The sequence below is a fragment of the Echinops telfairi genome, unplaced genomic scaffold (genome assembly GCF_000313985.2).
Source record: "Echinops telfairi isolate 266 unplaced genomic scaffold, ASM31398v2 ScPeMD7_7400;HRSCAF=8409, whole genome shotgun sequence".
NCBI lineage: Eukaryota > Metazoa > Chordata > Mammalia > Afrosoricida > Tenrecidae > Echinops > Echinops telfairi.
This window is the reverse complement of record NW_022111300.1, coordinates 56,842,584-56,860,307: the sequence shown is the minus strand read 5'-3', so window position 1 is coordinate 56,860,307 and position 17,724 is coordinate 56,842,584. Positions and strand designations below refer to the sequence as shown.

The 17,724-nt window shown below is 42.2% G+C and overlaps 1 protein-coding gene across 1 annotated transcript in view; it reads left to right on the top strand.

Moving 5' to 3' along the window:
* NETO1 (neuropilin and tolloid like 1) overlaps nucleotides 1–16,674 on the top strand; it is a 134,452-nt gene extending 117,778 nt beyond the window's left edge. The window contains exons 8-11 of the mRNA XM_004703043.4: nucleotides 10,635–10,748; nucleotides 13,203–13,761; nucleotides 14,769–14,843; nucleotides 15,679–16,674. Of these exons, the coding sequence (XP_004703100.1) occupies nucleotides 10,635–10,748; nucleotides 13,203–13,761; nucleotides 14,769–14,829 (734 nt within the window). The 3' untranslated portion in view covers nucleotides 14,830–14,843; nucleotides 15,679–16,674. The remainder of the gene's footprint in view (nucleotides 1–10,634; nucleotides 10,749–13,202; nucleotides 13,762–14,768; nucleotides 14,844–15,678) is intronic.
* Nucleotides 16,675–17,724: the final 1,050 nt, after the last annotated feature.

Genomic DNA, 17,724 nt, shown 5'->3' with positions numbered 1-17,724 from the left:
GTGTTAAGATGATCTGAGGATGTTGAGTACTATAGAGTTTTATGATGCCTGGGGTTACTTATGATGCTTGTTGGTTATTGGGCATCTTAGAGGCACTGAGATGTTTGGTGCTATAGCGGTTCATGGATGTGTGTCTCTAACTTTATTTACTGAAAATCCATCTTTTTGAGCTTGAAAAGTACAACAATTATGCCAGATACCTCCTTGATGACAAGAACAGTGTGCCTAAACTCTCAATTATTACAGACACGTCTGCATCAGCCATGAGAACAAACACTGGGACACATGCCCAATGTCTAATAGCAATCGGCGAGCAGACCTCAAAGATGTGTAAGGTCCTCCTTATAACAATTGCGGTCTTACTTAACTACACACAATGAATACATTACTTCGCAGCTAACACAAAACAGGCATATGGGTAATATAAAAATGTATAATGTTTAAAAATGTGTAATAGTCCCCTGGAACCAGAAAAGAATAAGCAGATCTCAACATCGTTATGTGAAATTACCTTTACAGGATGTAATTTTCACATGGAGATGTTTCCCTCTTCTCCATCTGATGTTGATAGACACTGGTAATATGCAACTTTAGCAGACAGAAAAGAGAGAAATCTAATAAACACGAGTGAGTTCAAACTGAAATCTATGACCATCTGTGAATATCTTTTGAGGGGAAAATCTATGAATTTTTTTAAAGAGAGATTAAGACCTATATTACTCAATAATACTGGATCGTTTTAGCTAAAATTTACTCATCTTGGGTACAGAAATTTGGCAGCAGAGCTGACTTTTGAAAGAAATTTTGCAGATGATAAAGAACATGAAAAGAAGGTGCACAAGTTTGCTTCTGATTTTAGATCTGGTCGGCATTTTTCCAAGTAGAATGCCCCCTCCCCTAACGGCACAGCCCGAAGGTCATTTTACGTTTACACTATCATGCCAGAGTCCGTCTTTTCTATTTGTCTGGAGCAAAACGGTGTCCAGAGTAATTCTGATGTCCTATTAGATTTTGGGCAGTTTTTCACGTAGCTCCTTCGGAAGTTAGGATACCACAATTCAGAATAATTCTTAGCTAGCCATTCACTCTTTAAGCCACATTTTGTCCTTCACTCTTAATCGCTACCTCCAAAGTTTTCGTTATGTCCCTTCGTCAAGCTTATGAAGACAGGTTTTGCTGTTCCTTAGACATTGAAACTATTGTAAGGCTTAGTGATCCGATGGCATTTGGATATGCATGGCACTGATTCTTAAAGACAGTGTTCTGATACGACGCGGTCACCAAGTATTTTACGTACCTACCACCTGGCTGGGGTGTGCTAAGCTCCAGCAATAAAGTGGTGAGCAAACCAAGTCCCTTACCTGGCAGTGCAGGGAGCCCAACAGTGCAGCCACCAAGTTAATGACACACATTAGTCAAGACGTTAGGCTCAGTCCTGTCTTTGTCAGAGGGGAAAGGGCAGAGAGGAATGCAGTGTTGACCGATGGGGTGATGGTGAGTGAAATGTGAGTTCTGAACGGAGGTGGCTGATGGGTTTGGGTAGACAAGAGGCCCTGGGATTAGCAGCTCACTTACGTATTGGTAGCTGAAGGAAACTAATGAGCTTGGAATTTCATCTAATTTAGTTGAGACTCTCTTGGATTGTTTTACACAAAAACAAGAGATGGTCCGATTCACACCTGAGTCCACTCTTGGTCACTCTGGTGGCTGCCCCTATGGGTCAGTGTAGGGGATGTATGGAGGACAGATGAGTGGTGGTTTTCATCATTGGCATGGATGTTATTTGTATCTCTTGTGGATGCCATGCCATAGTGCCACGGACGAGTTGGCTCTACCCAACCAGTCGGCAATTTGTTCTGTCACACGTCTGGGGCTTGACGTCGAAATGAAGCAATGGGAAGCATCTTGCTCTCTAGCTGGAGGCTGTGGGGGAGACTGAGCCGTGCCTCGCTCTTGGCCTCTGGCGTGGCCAGCGTCCTTGGCTGTAGGCACATCTCTCAGTCACATAATATTCTCCTTGTGTGTCTTTATGCATCATTTCTTAAAAGTCCACCACTCGTGTCAGATTAGAGTCCACCCTGATGACCTCAGTGCAATATGGGAGCTCCTGTGGTCAGAGCCAAAGAAAGTGAAAGGAAATAAGCAGTAGGAAAAGACCCAAAGACCTGAGTGTGTGTGTGTACATGAGTGTGTGTGTGAGTGGTACACGAGTGTGAGGGTGTGCATGTGAATGCCTGCCCTGAAGCCTTAATGAAGTAAGTGTGTGTGCATGTGTGAGAATGTGGGTGTAGTCTGTAGTCACCTGTCACTCAGCCCTATGTGATTATGTTGATGACACAAGGTGTTCCTGTGTCATTTCTTTCTCTCCCCGTCTCTCCCTCCCTCCCTCCCTCCCTTTGCCTCACAGCTTCCTTTTCTGTCTTTCTTTAGAGGGAACAAGAGAGCATCCCTCGTACTTCCACATTTTCTGGAAGGAAGACGTTCTTTGATTTAGAACTAGACTACCCATGATACTGTTTTAAAAAATAATAATAACTATAAAGAACCTGTTTCAGTGTCCAGAGCATTAAAACAGCAATGATAAATGAGAGAGATCTTGTAATCACTGAATGGAAACAAGCTGTATTCATATGCAAGGCAAACAGTGGAAGATAATGAGACCCTCCATGATCCTACCTTTGTCATGATAAAAGCAGCTACATCAAGCTTCTTTGTTCTAGGAGCCCTGGTGGCCAAATGGGTAAGCACCACACTGGTTGTTGGTTCCAATCTCCATAGTGACCTGTGGGAGAAGGGAGCAGGTGATCTGCTTCAGTCAGGAAGGCAGCCTGTGAAAGCTCCCGTGGCCGGTCTCTCTCTCTGGCACCAGGTCAGTAGGCGTGACGCCCCGTGGCAGCACGCAACACCCGCAGAGCAACCACGTTATTTATTAAGGGAAGCACACAAAAACCTCCTTTTCTTTTTGTGTGTTTGGGAAGCTGGGTTTTGTGTGTGTGTGTGTGTGTGTTTTGTATTTTTTTTATCGAATTGACGCACACTCCAAATGCATTTGGCCCCCTTCTAAATGATTTCTGATTTTTGAAAGGGTCAATAATCAATAGAAGAAAACCTTGTTTGCGCAAGACACATTCTGGTGTAGTCTCCGCGATGGAGGGCGGGGAAGCCGGTTCACTGGAGCTTGGTATAAGCACACCACCTTGTGGGCAGCACTGGGACTCAGAAATACAGAGAGCAGGCAGGACACAGTACAAGCATGTCCAAACTCCGATGACGACCTATACACAGTGAAGCCTCTCTTGTTGGGAGGTGCCCTGGAGTCTGCTGACGCCTGGCACCCTGGTACACAACAGAACAGGACGCAACCTCGCCCTGCAATGTCCTCACTGCCTGTGCCGTGGTTGAATGCTTGTTGCAGCCTAGTGTCAATCCGTGTCCCTGACCCAACTCTTTCTCTGCTTTGCCAAGTATGATGGCCTCCTGCAGAGCCTGGGTCCCTCCTGGTACCATGTCCAAGGACTTGCCGTCCACATTTCCGTGGAGCGTCCTGGCTGGACTGCTTCTAAGACAGTTTCTTCCTCCTGGAAGTCTGTGCACAATCTGTATTCTTTGCCAGTGCCATATTTCAGAAGCATGGATTCATCTGTGACCTTCGCCATTCACTGCACGGTTTCCACGTGCTTATGGAAGCGATTGGAAGCACCATGGTTGGGTGAGGTGCACCTTCATCCTCAAAGATACAATACTATTGCTCTGAACACTTGAAAGAGGTCTTAGGCAGTGGATTTGCCTGATACAACACTGTGTTTTATGTTTCTTGATTGATGCTTAACGTGGATGTTGATTGGGATCTAAGGCTCTAAAATCCTGGGGAAACTGAAGTCTATATGCATTTGCTCTTCTACTTGGGAGGATTTTGTCTTCTTTGTGTTGATGTGCCATCCGTGCATCAAGTCCCTTTTGCTGTCAGCATGCGAGGTTATGTCATTAGTGTATTGAAGACTGTTAATAGGCTCGCCCTCAATTCTATCCTGATGCTGCGTTCTTCTTCATATAATCCAGTGTCTTGCATTATTTCTTCGGCGTACGGACTGAACAAGCATGAGAAAGAGTGCAATCCTGGTGCACACTTGATTTTCTTAAAACAGTATGTCTGCCCTTGTTCTTTTTATGTGACTCAGTCTTGGTTGACATACATGTCCCAAGAGAGCACAGCGTTCTGGAGCAGTGTGCTACAGTTGCATGTTTTTACTGATTCAAAAATTCTGAAACATAAAAATGGCTTTGTTGATTTAAGATTTAGACCTGTTTCATTACAATTTTCTTACATAATCCTGAAGTTGTGTATTTATGTGTTCATGTATAAGTATTATGGAAATTTTCTCAGTAAAATCTGAAGCTAATTTGAGAAAAATCGTAGAATTAACCACTGCTAACATTGTAGTTAATGTATTGCTAGGACTGTTTTTCTTATGTAGGAGTTTCTGTGTGTTCTGATAATTTTTAAAAATGTATAATCTTTTTTACTCCTTATATATTAATAATTATTCATAAAATCACCTTTATCCAAACCCTTATTCTACAACATTAGTTATTTGTGACAAGAAAAATCAATCCAAGGTGCTAAATTAGCAACCCCATTCTATGGTTCAACAAGTGCTTTGAAATCCATTCTGTTATTACCCAAAGCAGCACAACGATAAGGGATAGAACTAACTGAGTTTGCAATGTTCAGAAATGAAAGCTTCTGTCCCCTCGTCCCGAGATCCCTGCTCTCGGTGTTGTGTGGGTATTTGAACATGGAACTCTGTGGGCAATCTGCCAGAGACCCCTGCTCCAAACGCCTCAGTTCTCTTCCTGGACAGTTTTTGAACTGTTGGCAATGCTTCCCATCGGTTTCTGTTCGTTTGCATTTTGTTTTATCCATTACCTTAAGGCTCCTGTGAACAATTTCTCAGGTATACACACTGATAGGCAGTCGCACGCCAAGTGTCTCAATCTTGCTGGCCCACCACACACTGTTTCCTCTCCCTCACGCAGTGCCGCTCTGAAGGTTGTGCTTCCGAATCATTTGAGACGATCTTCCCCATATGTATATTAAATGGGATTCACATTTGTAAATAATACTTCTACACGATCGCAAAACCGTCTGTGTACTGTGTGCTGCTGTTCTCAAAATGCAGTTCCCCCGATTGTGGAGAAGTGATTGCAATTTTTACCCAAGTTTCAATTCCATAAGACTGCTAAGAACTTTGGGGAACCTCGCCTGGAAAGCTCACTGTTTTATGCCAGCAGCAGACACGCCAGACTGTTTGGTCAATCAAAGCACCCTTCCCCCATCAGTCCCAGAGGGTGCTGTGCGTGCTAGAAGCACCTGCCTCTTATTTACATGAGTGCGTAACAGTATATTAGCTCCAAAGACTGAGATCGATTCCTTCTGGACTTGCTTCTCAAGAGGACACTTGGAAGCCTCTCTCCGTACCGGGTGGTGTTCAGGGGTACTTGATTCTAGTTTGTTTTTTGTGGCTAGGTGCTGTCGAGTTGACTCTGACACACAGCGACCACGATGTCCAACAGAACAGGACAGTGCCCAGTCCTGGGCCAACCTCACAATCGTTCTTAGGCTTGAGTCCCTTGTTGCAGCCACCGGGTCAGTCCAGCTTGCCCAGGTCTTCTGCTTTTTGGCTGCCCCTCTACTTTACCAAGCACGGGGACGGGGCACTCAACCACAAGTCCAAAATGCATGAGACAAAGCCCCCCAATCCTTGCCTCTAAGCAGCATTCTGGCTGTGCTTTTTCCAAGACAGGTCTGTTTGTTCTTTGGCCAGTCCCAGCTACTTTCGATATTCTCTGCCAGCACCATAATCCAAATGCATTGACTTTTCTTTGGTCTTCATTAGTCAGTGTCCCACTTTCACATGCATGTGAGGCCATGGAAAATAGCATCAGCCGGGTCAGGTACACCTTAGTCCTGAAAGGAAAATATCTGCTCTCCAACACTTTAGCATGTTGAAAGGCCACTATACACATGGACTTCTCTAAATGAAGCACACAGAAATCAAATTGACTGCATCTATGAGAAAAGATGAGGCTCTCAGAGAGGTCAGCACCAGCAGCTAGACCCAGGTAGGGGGGGGCTACTGTGGAACAGACCAGCAATTGCTTGTGTGTAACTTCAGGTTGAAGCTGATGAAAGCTAAACAAGTCTGTGAAAGCCAAAATCTGACTTCGAGTGTAGCCCACCGAGTTCTGGGAACATCTAAAGGACAGATTTGACTCATTGGACAGTTATGACCACTCTGGGAGGATATAAAAACATCTTACATGAAGAGAGCAAATGGTCCTTCTACAGACAAGAAGGAAAGAAAGAAAAGGTCCAAATGGATGTCAAAAGAGATCCTGAAACTTACTCTTAATCATAGAGCAGGTAAGGCGAATGGAAGAAATGATGAAGTCAAAGAGCTGAACAGAATATTCTGAAGGACAACTAGAGAAGACAAGGTGAAATATTAAAATGGAACATGCAAAGACCTAGCGTTAGACAGCCACAAAGGCAGAACACTCGCTATATCTTAAAATGAAAGAACTAAAGAAAATATTCAAATCTAGAGTTGCAATATTAAGAAACATGCTGAGCAAAATATTGAACGGTGCAGAAAGCATTAAGAAAAAAAAAAGATGGAAAGACTACACAGAGACACTGTACCAAAAAGAACGTTTCACCAGTAGCACCTGAGCAAGAACCCGTGACACTGAAGAAGTCCAAGGTGCACTGAAGGCCATTAGGCAAAACAAGGCTCCAGAAATTGCTGGATTACTATTGAAATGTTTCAACAAGCTGGGCAGCACAGGAAGCAATCATCCATTCCAGGAAGACGGCTACTGGGCCAACTGACTAGATAGAGCAGGTCCATTCTTGTGCCCATTCCCAAGAAAGCTAACCCAACAGAATGCACAAATTATAAGACAATGGCATTAATGCCACATGCTACCTTGATGGTTCAGTAGAAATGCCACGACTAAATATTGTCCTCAGGTGAGCATTCCTTCTCCTTGAGTAGTGCCAAACTGTTTGAAAATCTTCATTTGTGATTTGTGTATTTAATACACATAAATTGCATTTTCTGCTTCTTTACTTCAAGTTGTGCTTTTGAGGATATTTTACATTTAAAATGGGTGTAGCAAAAACATATCAAAATCACTTACCAAGAAAACTTGGTTTCAGGAAAGTCCTAGAAATATTTTAAAAGAGAATGTTTTGTGCCTATGTGGATTTAAAAACAGCATAGTAGAAAATAATTTTTATTTTTACATGTATAATAATTGTATCAACATGGAATCAAAGAGCTTGGAGCTGAAAGTCTCTGGTGAATTCTTGACTTTGTTTTCACATTCAAATATTATTACAACATTCATATAATGACTTTCAGGACAGCGAAAGGACAGAAACTTTAATTTCTACAAGGTACAAGGTTAATTAATTTCGTCACCTATCTCTATGCTGCATCATGTAATAGCAGAACTGATTTAAAAACACTTGTTGAGTCCTAGAATGGGGTTGTCAATTTGGTACCAAGGATTGATTTTTCATGGTATGAACAATTAGTATTGCCGATTTAGGATTTGAAGGAAACATTCTTGAGGAAAATATTTCCCCCTGCTTGTAGAGAATAAGAAAATATTTCATTATACTTTTCTTCATTTTCTAATGTGGGTTTCTTTTCATTTCTCATTTCCTTAGAAATCGCACAAAACTCACTGCCTTCAAGTCCAGGCTGACTCAGAGCAAGTCCTGTGGTGTAGTTTAGAGTTACATCTGTGAGTTTCTGAGACACTAACTCTTTATAGAAAGCCTCGTTCTTCTCCAGAGGAGCTGCCTGGTGGTTTCAAACTGTTGACCTTGCGGTTAACAACCCAGCTCATAAATACCATGCCACCAGGGCACAGAGATGAACAAATGTAAGAGGGAGAAAATATGGTGAATAGTCTAGCAATATTTAGAGACAGTAGGGGACTGATTCCAGTTTGCATATTAACATAATTATTTAATATAAAGAAGTGTGTCGGGAATCTGGTTGCTTGGTGTCTATTGTATTGTTGGGAGCCTTGGTAGCATATTTCTGAGTTGGGCTGTGAACTCCAAGGTTGGCAATTCAATATCACCAGCCACTCCTTGGGAGAGAGCCGGGGCTCTCTCCTCCTGTACAGACTCAGACACTCCCGGGGACGTTCTGCCCTGTCTTACAGGGCCCCTCTGAGTGGGCATCCAACCCATGGCAGCAAGCTGTCTGTTGTGTTGCGTTGCTCGTCAGATCACTGACAGCTAAAAATCACTGATAAGGATTTAAACTTCCCAGGACATTTTCACAACTGTTAAGCACCTCGGAGACCCTTCCTAGCATCGTCGAGTCAGAATTCGTAATGGGTTGTGGGTTGAAAGCAGCAGAAATAAACAAAATCACGTTGGTAGTTCTCAGAAAATCCACAGCTCTAAGCTCCTACCAGCCTAGGGTTTTACTTCACGTGCAGTGCCAGTTTTAGTTTTACATTTAAACTCCCGTTCATTATCTTATCTAATCAATAGTAACGATGTTTCTAGAGTGTTCTGGGTGGTCAGCAAATAAGTCTGAACTCCATTAGGGATGTGTTTCTGATGGCTAACCGTTCTCTCAGACCCCTGCCATTGATGAGGTACTTCAACGGTGGCTAGTTCTCAACCCAAACACTTTGCAGCCATGCTCATCTGTCCGTAGACAAGATGGGCTTGTTCTTCTCCACACATTTTGACAGCGTTCATCATCTGCCCAACAGATCCGATCAGTCCTGTAAAAGCCATTATGGTTGACTGCAAAAATGCAAATATACTTCCTTACTGAGAAGCATATTTATGCAATATTATAATGGATTGTTAGAATGTACATTATGCAAATGTTATATAGTATAAAGAAATCTTTTGGAAATGATTGCCAGAGTTTTCGCTCTCCAGTACACACACCTGGTTTTGTTGCTAGCTGCCATCAAATGAGTTCTGACTGAGAGACTCTCTGTATAATGGAACAAAACACTCTCTTCCTTCACCATCTTCACAATTGCTACGTTAGAGACCATAGGTGCAGCCATTGTGTCAGCCCATCTCATTGAAGGTCGCCCTCTTTTTTGTAGAGCAGACCCTCTACTTTACACAGCATGAAGTAAAGGAACTGGTCTCTCCTGCTAACATGTCCAAAGTACATGAGATGCAGGAGCATTCTGGCTGGTCCTTCTCCAAGACCTTGTTCTGGCAGTCCACAGGATTTTCAATATTCTTTGCAAACACCATATGCAAATGCCTCAAATCTCTGGTCTTCCTGATTCATTGTCCAGCTCTCACATGCATCTAAGACCTTTGAAAACACCTGGGCTTCGTCTGGCACACCTGAGTGCTCAAAGTGACTAAGCAACCGTGAAAGAACTTTGTAACGTTTTCTGACTGAATGACTCTACGCTGAACATTTCTCACAGTGTTGGAACTTGTGGACTTCCACTGCAATGTGTCTTAGAACCAAGTAGCTGAAAAGTAAAAAGTCTGGGGAGAAACATACCTGAAAGTGGAGGATGGTATGGAAGAGAGAACACACTATAAACTAGGGGCTGTGTCCGCAATTTCTCTCTACACTACCTATAATGGAATGGGTGACTTCAATATTGTGGGAGAACAAAGAAAAGCACTACACTAAGACTGCATTTTATGGAATTTATGAGGTGACTCCAATAGCCAAACAACCACTGTAAATTATGTCATAATCCAATGCTACTTTAGGGTCTATTTTCAGGATTCCTGTGAAAGAAATGTAACACTCCTAATATCGGGGTCATATGTAAACTCATGTGAGGTTAAGTTAACCTTACTGTGTTAACCTTCTCTTACTTAGCTGACCCAAACTACACTTTCTGCGATTCTCACTGAGCCCCGTGATGGCTGAAATGTACAATAGAATGTGCAGATCATGACCCCTCATCCCTAAAAGTGTGACATGCATGTGAAGTGCCTGATCTCATACTGTGTGTGACTCTATGTGTGACTCATGAGTACGTTGTGGAATCGTTCTTACGTTGCTCAGGGTGAATTTGCCCCAGGTGTGGAATCCCACAGATATCCCTTTTTGTGTCCGTGTGCCTACTTGATACAGAGTTTCCTTTCCCCCAGAGTTCCATCATTTATACCTGGTGAGCACCTGTTTTCCCAAGTGATGGCAGTATTTCAAGTAAGACTTTATTGCTGGGTGATAGTATGCTTGCTTATCCAGAATTTCAGTGTCAAGCATAACATTATGCACATAGTAAGTGCTTAACCACATTTGCTAAATGAATGCATCGAAACAAAAGCCAAAACAAAATCCAGATGGGTAATGTATCTCGGTTTTCAGTGCTAATGTTAAACACCGAGCCCTGGAGAGGACGCTAGCTCTGTGGTTAGTAGGACGCACAGTCCCGGGATGAATTTGTTGGGGAGGCTCCTGTCAGGTGGTGATCTCAATCCCTGGGCAACCTGTCATTCTATCTGAATATTGTCAGATTTGACCGGTGAGTGGTTTACTTCTGAGCATCAGCCATACCTTTCTCTTTCTCGCCCTCTGTCTTCTGTTTGTGGTCTCCAGCTCCGTGCGAAGGCAATGCTTTCTTCTGTCACAGTAACATGTGCATTAACAACACCTTGGTCTGCAACGGACACCAGAATTGCGTGTATCCTTGGGACGAAAATCATTGTAAAGGTATGATGACTTGTCCTTGAGACTCAACGTCTGCTGCCTGGGGTGGGGAGCAGGGAGCAGGGCGTTATGTACCTTGCAATCTCTCGAGACAGTGTTGATAATGACTTTTAAAGGCATCTTGGTGGAGCAGCGGCTAAGCACTCTGTGGGTAACTAAAATTTTGGGTGGGGGGTGGCTCACCAGCCCCTCCGCTGGGGGAGGACCTTGTGCTCTGTCCCCACACAGCTTACAACCTTGGCATTTGAGCCTTTTGTGTCACATGGGGCCAGCCAAGGGCTCACAACCACAATGAGTTTCGTGAACTCGGTGCTTGTTTGACAGAGGCTTGGTGGCAGAGTGGATTAAGTGTAGGTCCGCTAACTGCCAGATGAGCAATTCAAACCCAATAGCTGGGGGGGTGGGTGTGGGGGGAGGCTTGCTGCTCTTGTAACGATGCCTTGCCCTGGAAGCCCAAGGAGGTAGTTCCACTCTTCCCTGCAGGTCACGGTGAGCCAGACGTGTATCGATGGCAGTGAGGTCTTTTGTTTTGCTTTGGGGTTGGCGGCATAAGGGACAGGCCCTCAGCTGTTGGCCAGCTGCGTGGCCATGCTGACCCAGCAGCCACTCCTCGGAACAAAGAAGAGGCAGTGGCGTCCAGAGATGACAGCCTGGGGAAGCCACCGTGGCAGCTCTGCTCTGTCCTAGTGGGTCTCCCTGAGTCAGAATTAACTGGGCACCAGTGGGTTTTGCATAACTGCACTTAATTCCATGTGTAGAAGAAGTCAGGTGCATTTACATTATAATGTAAACTGCTTTGGGGCTAGTAAGCATTCTCCTTGGCCTTCACTCATGTGGGCTCCAGAGCTTTCTGCACGGATTCCAGCTCAGGGACATGTCGGGAGCGTTTCTCTCAGAGCCCGCTGAGGCAAGGAGAGGGTTGTTGTATGGTGTTCTCTGTTCCTGCTTCTGAAATGGTGCACTTGATACTAAGCAGAACTCACCAGTCTCCAGGTTAGAGTGCTCTACTCCTTGTTCGCATGATCCCATTTGGTGTGAATTACAAACACTGTGTATAGAAGAGGCACACAAAGCAAATTCCCTTCACCACAGATATAATTCACATATCACATACACAGTTAAAAGATATGATTGGATAGTTCATATTGTTTTCAGAGTTGTGCACAAAATTGCCACAATACTTTTTAGAACATTTTCATTACCCCAACAAAGAGACCTGATCTTCATTAACAATCACTCCTCTGTCATCCCAACACACAAGCCCAGTTTAAATCTCAAACCAGGCCACTGCTATGTAGTGGATTCTGACTCCCAGGGACCGATCTATATGGTTTCCAAGAATGTAAGCCTTTTCCGGAGCAAACAGACTCACCTTTCTCCCAAGAAGCAGGGGCTTCTACAGGGTTTGCTAGCATCTTAGGCAACTACTTTCTGTTCTGTCGATCTGCCTCTTCTGATTGTTTCATGTGAAGGGCATCATAAAAGAGGTATTTTGTTGTTGGTTGTTTTTGTTTTGCTTGGTTTTGTTTTATAATGAACATCTTTCACTTCATGTGTTTCAGTACCTCCTTTCTGTTTAATTCAGAGTACTATTCCATTATGAATACATACCATACATCATGCCATTTATTTTGTAACAACATCCAGTCTGATGGACATTTGGGTTGTTGCCACTTTGGGGCTATTATATATAATGCTTCTTTGAGCATTTTGTATGTTGTGGAGATATGTTTTCATATCTCTGGGGAATACATCTAGAATCCAAATGACTGAGTCATACGGTAACTCCCTGTGGGTACACTTCAGTAATGGATAGAATGGTTTCTGAAGCTGATACAACATCTTTCATACTCATCAACAGAGTTTGAAGTTTCCAAGTTCTTCACATTCTTTCTTGCAATTACCTGCCTTTTAAGTTACAGCCATTCTAGTCAGGTAAATGGGCAAGTCATTGGACCATGTGAACAATGAATTAATTCGGATAGTCACTAAGAGATTGGAGATTTACATTTACCCTGAGGTGTGTAGACACCATGTCCAAAGTATGTGAAGCAAAGTCTCTCCATCCTTGCCCCTAAGAAGCATTCTGACTATATTTCTTCCATGACAGATTTGTTTGTTCTTTCAGCAGTCCGTGGTACTTGCAAGTTCATTCCCAAAGGGCGTGCTGAATGTCTTAGGAGGCCTTCTCCCAGAGTGTTTGTACCTCCATGTATGCACTAGTGCATATTGTCACAGGGATACTGGGCAATTGGAAAGCAATTTTAAAGGAGATGTAGCCCTCATAAAATTGAGACTTCTGTGTGTTTTCTCTGCTATTTTAAATTCTATGAACACCTTGCTTAGCCTATTTCATGTTTAGGTTCCATACATCCTCTTTGATTATACTTCTTAAGGTGCCTTGGGTCTGTTTCTGTTCTCTTCCTTTTCGGGGGTTCCACTCTCCCTAACCTGCAGAAAAAAGGAAAACCAACCTTCTGGACCAGCTGACCAACACCAGCGGGACGGTCATTGGCGTGACTTCCTGCATTGTGATCATCCTTATCATCGTCTCGGTCATCGTGCAGATCAAACAGCCTCGGAAGAAATACATCCAGAGGAAACTAGACTTTGACCAGACGATATTCCAAGAGGTGTTTGAGCCTCCGCATTATGAGTTATGCACTCTCAGAGGGACGGGGGCGACAGCTGACTTTGCAGATGTTGCCGATGACTTTGAAAATTACCATAAACTACGGAGGTCATCTTCCAAATGCATTCATGACCATCACTGTGGATCCCAACTGTCTAGCACTAAAGGCAGCCGCAGTAACCTCAGCACAAGAGATGCTTCTGTATTGACAGACCTGCCCCCTCAGCCCATCAAACCCCTCATCCCGCCCATGAACAGAAGGAACATCCTAGTCATGAAACACAACTACTCCCAAGATGCTGCAGATGCCTGTGATGTTGATGAGATTGAGGAGGTGCCCACCACGAGTCACAGGCTCTCCAGGCACGAGAAAGCCGTCCAGCGGTCAGTACCCATTGGTTTTTTGATGGCCACTATAACCTGAGGACTGAAATACCTCCAGAATGCCATGCTCTGTTTCGTCTTTCTCTCTGAGTTCCTCTTCTTACCAGTGTCTTAAACCATGGGATGTCAATTTTTTTCCTCTTCTTTTTCTTCTCATGGCTGCCCTGTCCTTGCATCCCATAGATTTATAGGATGTGGATATGTGTGTGAAGAAACGTTCTCACACACCAATGAGAACTTATTTATATCTCTGCTCATACCGTATTTATTTCTACAGAGATTACAGATTTTAATTTATAATGCAAATTTCTGTTTCTCCTTGGCTTTTGCATATTGAAAAGGAGATCATGAATACTGCTCCCATCTATAGCTGTATATTTGAAGATAGGTAATTCTCCTTGGGAACAGCTGCCTTATTAAGATGGGCTAGTCCATCTTGCTGAATAATTTTAATGTAAGAGTACTGTTCTTTGCAATATAACATATTTGGATATTAAATTGAAAATACTTTTTTTCACATATAACACAATACTTACATTATAAATGCCTTATGATGACATAGTCTGCTAAAATACTAATTATGTATATTTAAATTTAAATGCACTCATAATTAATAGAAAATGTTCATTTAAAAAATTTAGATAGTATTGTCTGAGCTGTATTTTAAGTATTAAAATGATGAAGTTTTGAGGAAAGAACATTTAAATTTTTAGAAAATAATTATTTTACATTGAGAAGATCTAGCCTATTTATGTTTGTTTTGCATGTTTATTAGCATATAGGTTGCTTTAGAATTTCCTTTACTTTCTCAATGCATTGTGCATTCTTAAAACCCAACATAACTTTAGTCCACTTAATACATTTTGCATGTTAATGGGAAAACTTTATTTCCCGAGATTTTTTGAAGGGGGTGCCTTAAGACTACTTTAAAGTCAATATCTGTGTGCATCTATGTATTTTATTGTGCAAATATTACTTTGTTGAATGAAATAGCCATAACATTCCAGGTTCTGCCTCATCGGGTCTCTAAGCAAACATGAATCTGAATACAACACCACTAGGGTCTAAGAAGAAAATTCAAGGTAAGAAACACCCTTGGGGCTTCTTCTCACTTCGTTGTATTGCTTCATTCCGTTGCACTCATTGTCTAGGAGTCGCTAGGGAATGTGCTTTCGTCCTTTACATCTGAGGACATGTGTCAGGAGAGTTCACATTTATATGACGAATCCAGCCCGAGTTAAGAAGTGATTCTCAGCACCCACTTCTTTGAGACGCATCATCCAGTGCTATTAGAATGAAGTAGTCTCTAACAGGAGTTCAAAAGATGATCGCTTCAAAATGAAAGCGTTGAACAGAATGAACTGCTCAACAAGTTAACAGGAGAAACCCCAAGGTCTTAGTCATCAAAAGTATGAATAGTCACTTTTCATAGAACTGATGTCAGCGTTGAAAGTTACTATTGATTTTGCTGACTTGATTTGGCTATAGTTGACTCATGATTGATACCGTCAGTGCTTGCTAGAACTTACACAGGTGTGTGCGCTTTTATTTAGTTATTGTTGCATGGATGTGTGGCTTTATCAAAATTCAATGCAGCATGTTCCATCAAATTGTATGGCATGACATTTGAATATGTGATACTGTGCAGCGTTTATAGAGCACCGGTGGTCTGTGTGTGCATCTTTCATCAGCGAACACCATCATGGCTTTGCTCTCTGCACTCCATTGACAACCTGCTAGCTGCCTAATCTGTCTCCCGTTGAATTTGCTCCACAGTTAATCTCTTCAGGCCTCCCACCCATTCTTGAACTAGGTGAATGCATCTCCATGCTCCATCCTACCTGATAAATTGACCTGTCTGTGTGCTGCTTTCCCCCCTCATTGGGAGAAAATGTTTTAACTGTGCTTTATTTTCAGAGAAGAACTATTTGTACACACATGAGACTGTGACAAGGAAATTCTGTAGTGAATTGTGAAAAGTGGACATATTTCTAAATCCATTCCACTGCCTCTATCCAAAATTACGAACCACAGACATGTGTTAGCCCTTCGGCAAGACATCCCCGCTGCACAGTGATACGTTCATTTCCTAATTTGGTCGCTGGCCACCAAGTGCTCCTTAGTTTCTAAACACGTTTTGAGATTTTACTGGAAACTTGAAGAAGAAATTAGTTCCTGATTCAGACTACTACCCCAACTTTAGTTTTTACTGTCGGTTCCACTTTGGTTTCTCTGTTGTTTTGCGTCTTTGTTATATAGTTGTAGATTGTGTGCTGTGTGGAAAGAAAAACAAACAGAAAACACCTCGATTTTGGATGAACTTTGCGTTCCTTGTACGTTGTTTCCATGATAGACATCTTGAGAACCGTGAGGCCTCCAGTCGGGACCCACGTGCAACTTTGCCAGGGGAAAACATGGACTGCGACCACACCAGCTAGAGGTTTTATGGACTCTCGGCTTCTCTTTGCTTATTGCCATTAGAAAAGACAGTCATGCGTGGCATTGCCGGATTGCAATAAGGAAAAAACATCATGGTTTTGGTCCTTCCTGTATACCACTGCCTGCCTCCACGTTCATTTTTGTTTCATGTTAAAGGATGATGCCAATGTTCAGAAGTGAATTTTAATCAGGTAATTTTCCAACGGTACCCTACGCTAGAAATGTTTTGGGGTTTTCTTTCTTTCTTTGCCTTTTGGTTAAGCATTTATCAATATGAGTGAATCGACAGTTTGAGAAAAACCCTTGCATGTCAGTACTGGATATTTGAGTTGGGAAAATATCCTTTTTATTAGACATTGTAAAAAGCATGCATTCTCAGAATACTGCTGTTACTCTTCCATTTCTTTATGTCATATGCTTGCGACTTGTCACTTTTGATATAAAGATATATAAAAATGTGTAATAATTTCCTAACTTGAGTTAAGAGAAATGTTTTCTTCCATCGAGTCAGGGGTGGGGCACACATGGGGGTGGGGAAGGACTGACAGAGGGGCACACCTTGCATAAATAAACACCTTCCACAGAGTAGGTGGCCAGATGGCCACTTAGTGCGTCCTTCCTCCAATGTTTGATTTCTGAACTTTTATGGAATCTGTTCTCATTTTGAAATACAAAAAAAAGTCTTTTTAAGATGCTTTAAAATCACAGGCCCTTTGGTGACCCAAATTACAGCATTCCAAATTAATATAATCCTCAGGCACACATAAGACACGGGAATTTATTGACTTTCATTATGTTTCCTATAAATAAAACAGGTCTTATAATGTATTTAATTGCTCTGGTATTATTATATGTATGCTCTGTCAAAGTTTGATAGAGTGAGTGGGTAATTTTTAAAAAGATGTTGTATATGTACCCTTATCAAAGAAATTTCAGTAAAACGGAAATACCATATAATCTGGTTAGCATATTTTCAAGATGGCATAACATTTGAACTACCACAATTCAAGCCTGTCACCAAATTCATTAATTACTAACATTGATCCTTGCTAGAAATCCAGTCTCATATGTATTCATAAATAAGTTCGTGGTGATTGAGATTTTCTAATATGAAAACGAGTTATATTAATATTCCACATTAATACATCAATCTGGATAAATAATCACCCCATGTATTTGACAAATGGGTGAACTTTAAAAAAGAAAAAAGTTAGTTTCTCCCGCTTCATATGTAATTTGAACATGATAACAAATTATTTGTCATTGCATATTTTTTATTCATATTTCTTATGTTAAAATTCACCTTTGGTAGAAAAAAAGTTTGGCCTGATGGGTTAACTATTGCACGTACTCTTACACCTTCTGTTGAATGTCAGGGTAGCCAGGCATTGCTTTAAGCAATGACCAGCAGGGGGTTATACTAGCTTTTCTATTTAGAAATTGGTGTCGCACAATTTGCACCGTTTTCCTTTCCTGTGGGAAAGGAACGTAGGTGAACCAGTGGCAGCTCACCGCATAGGAAGC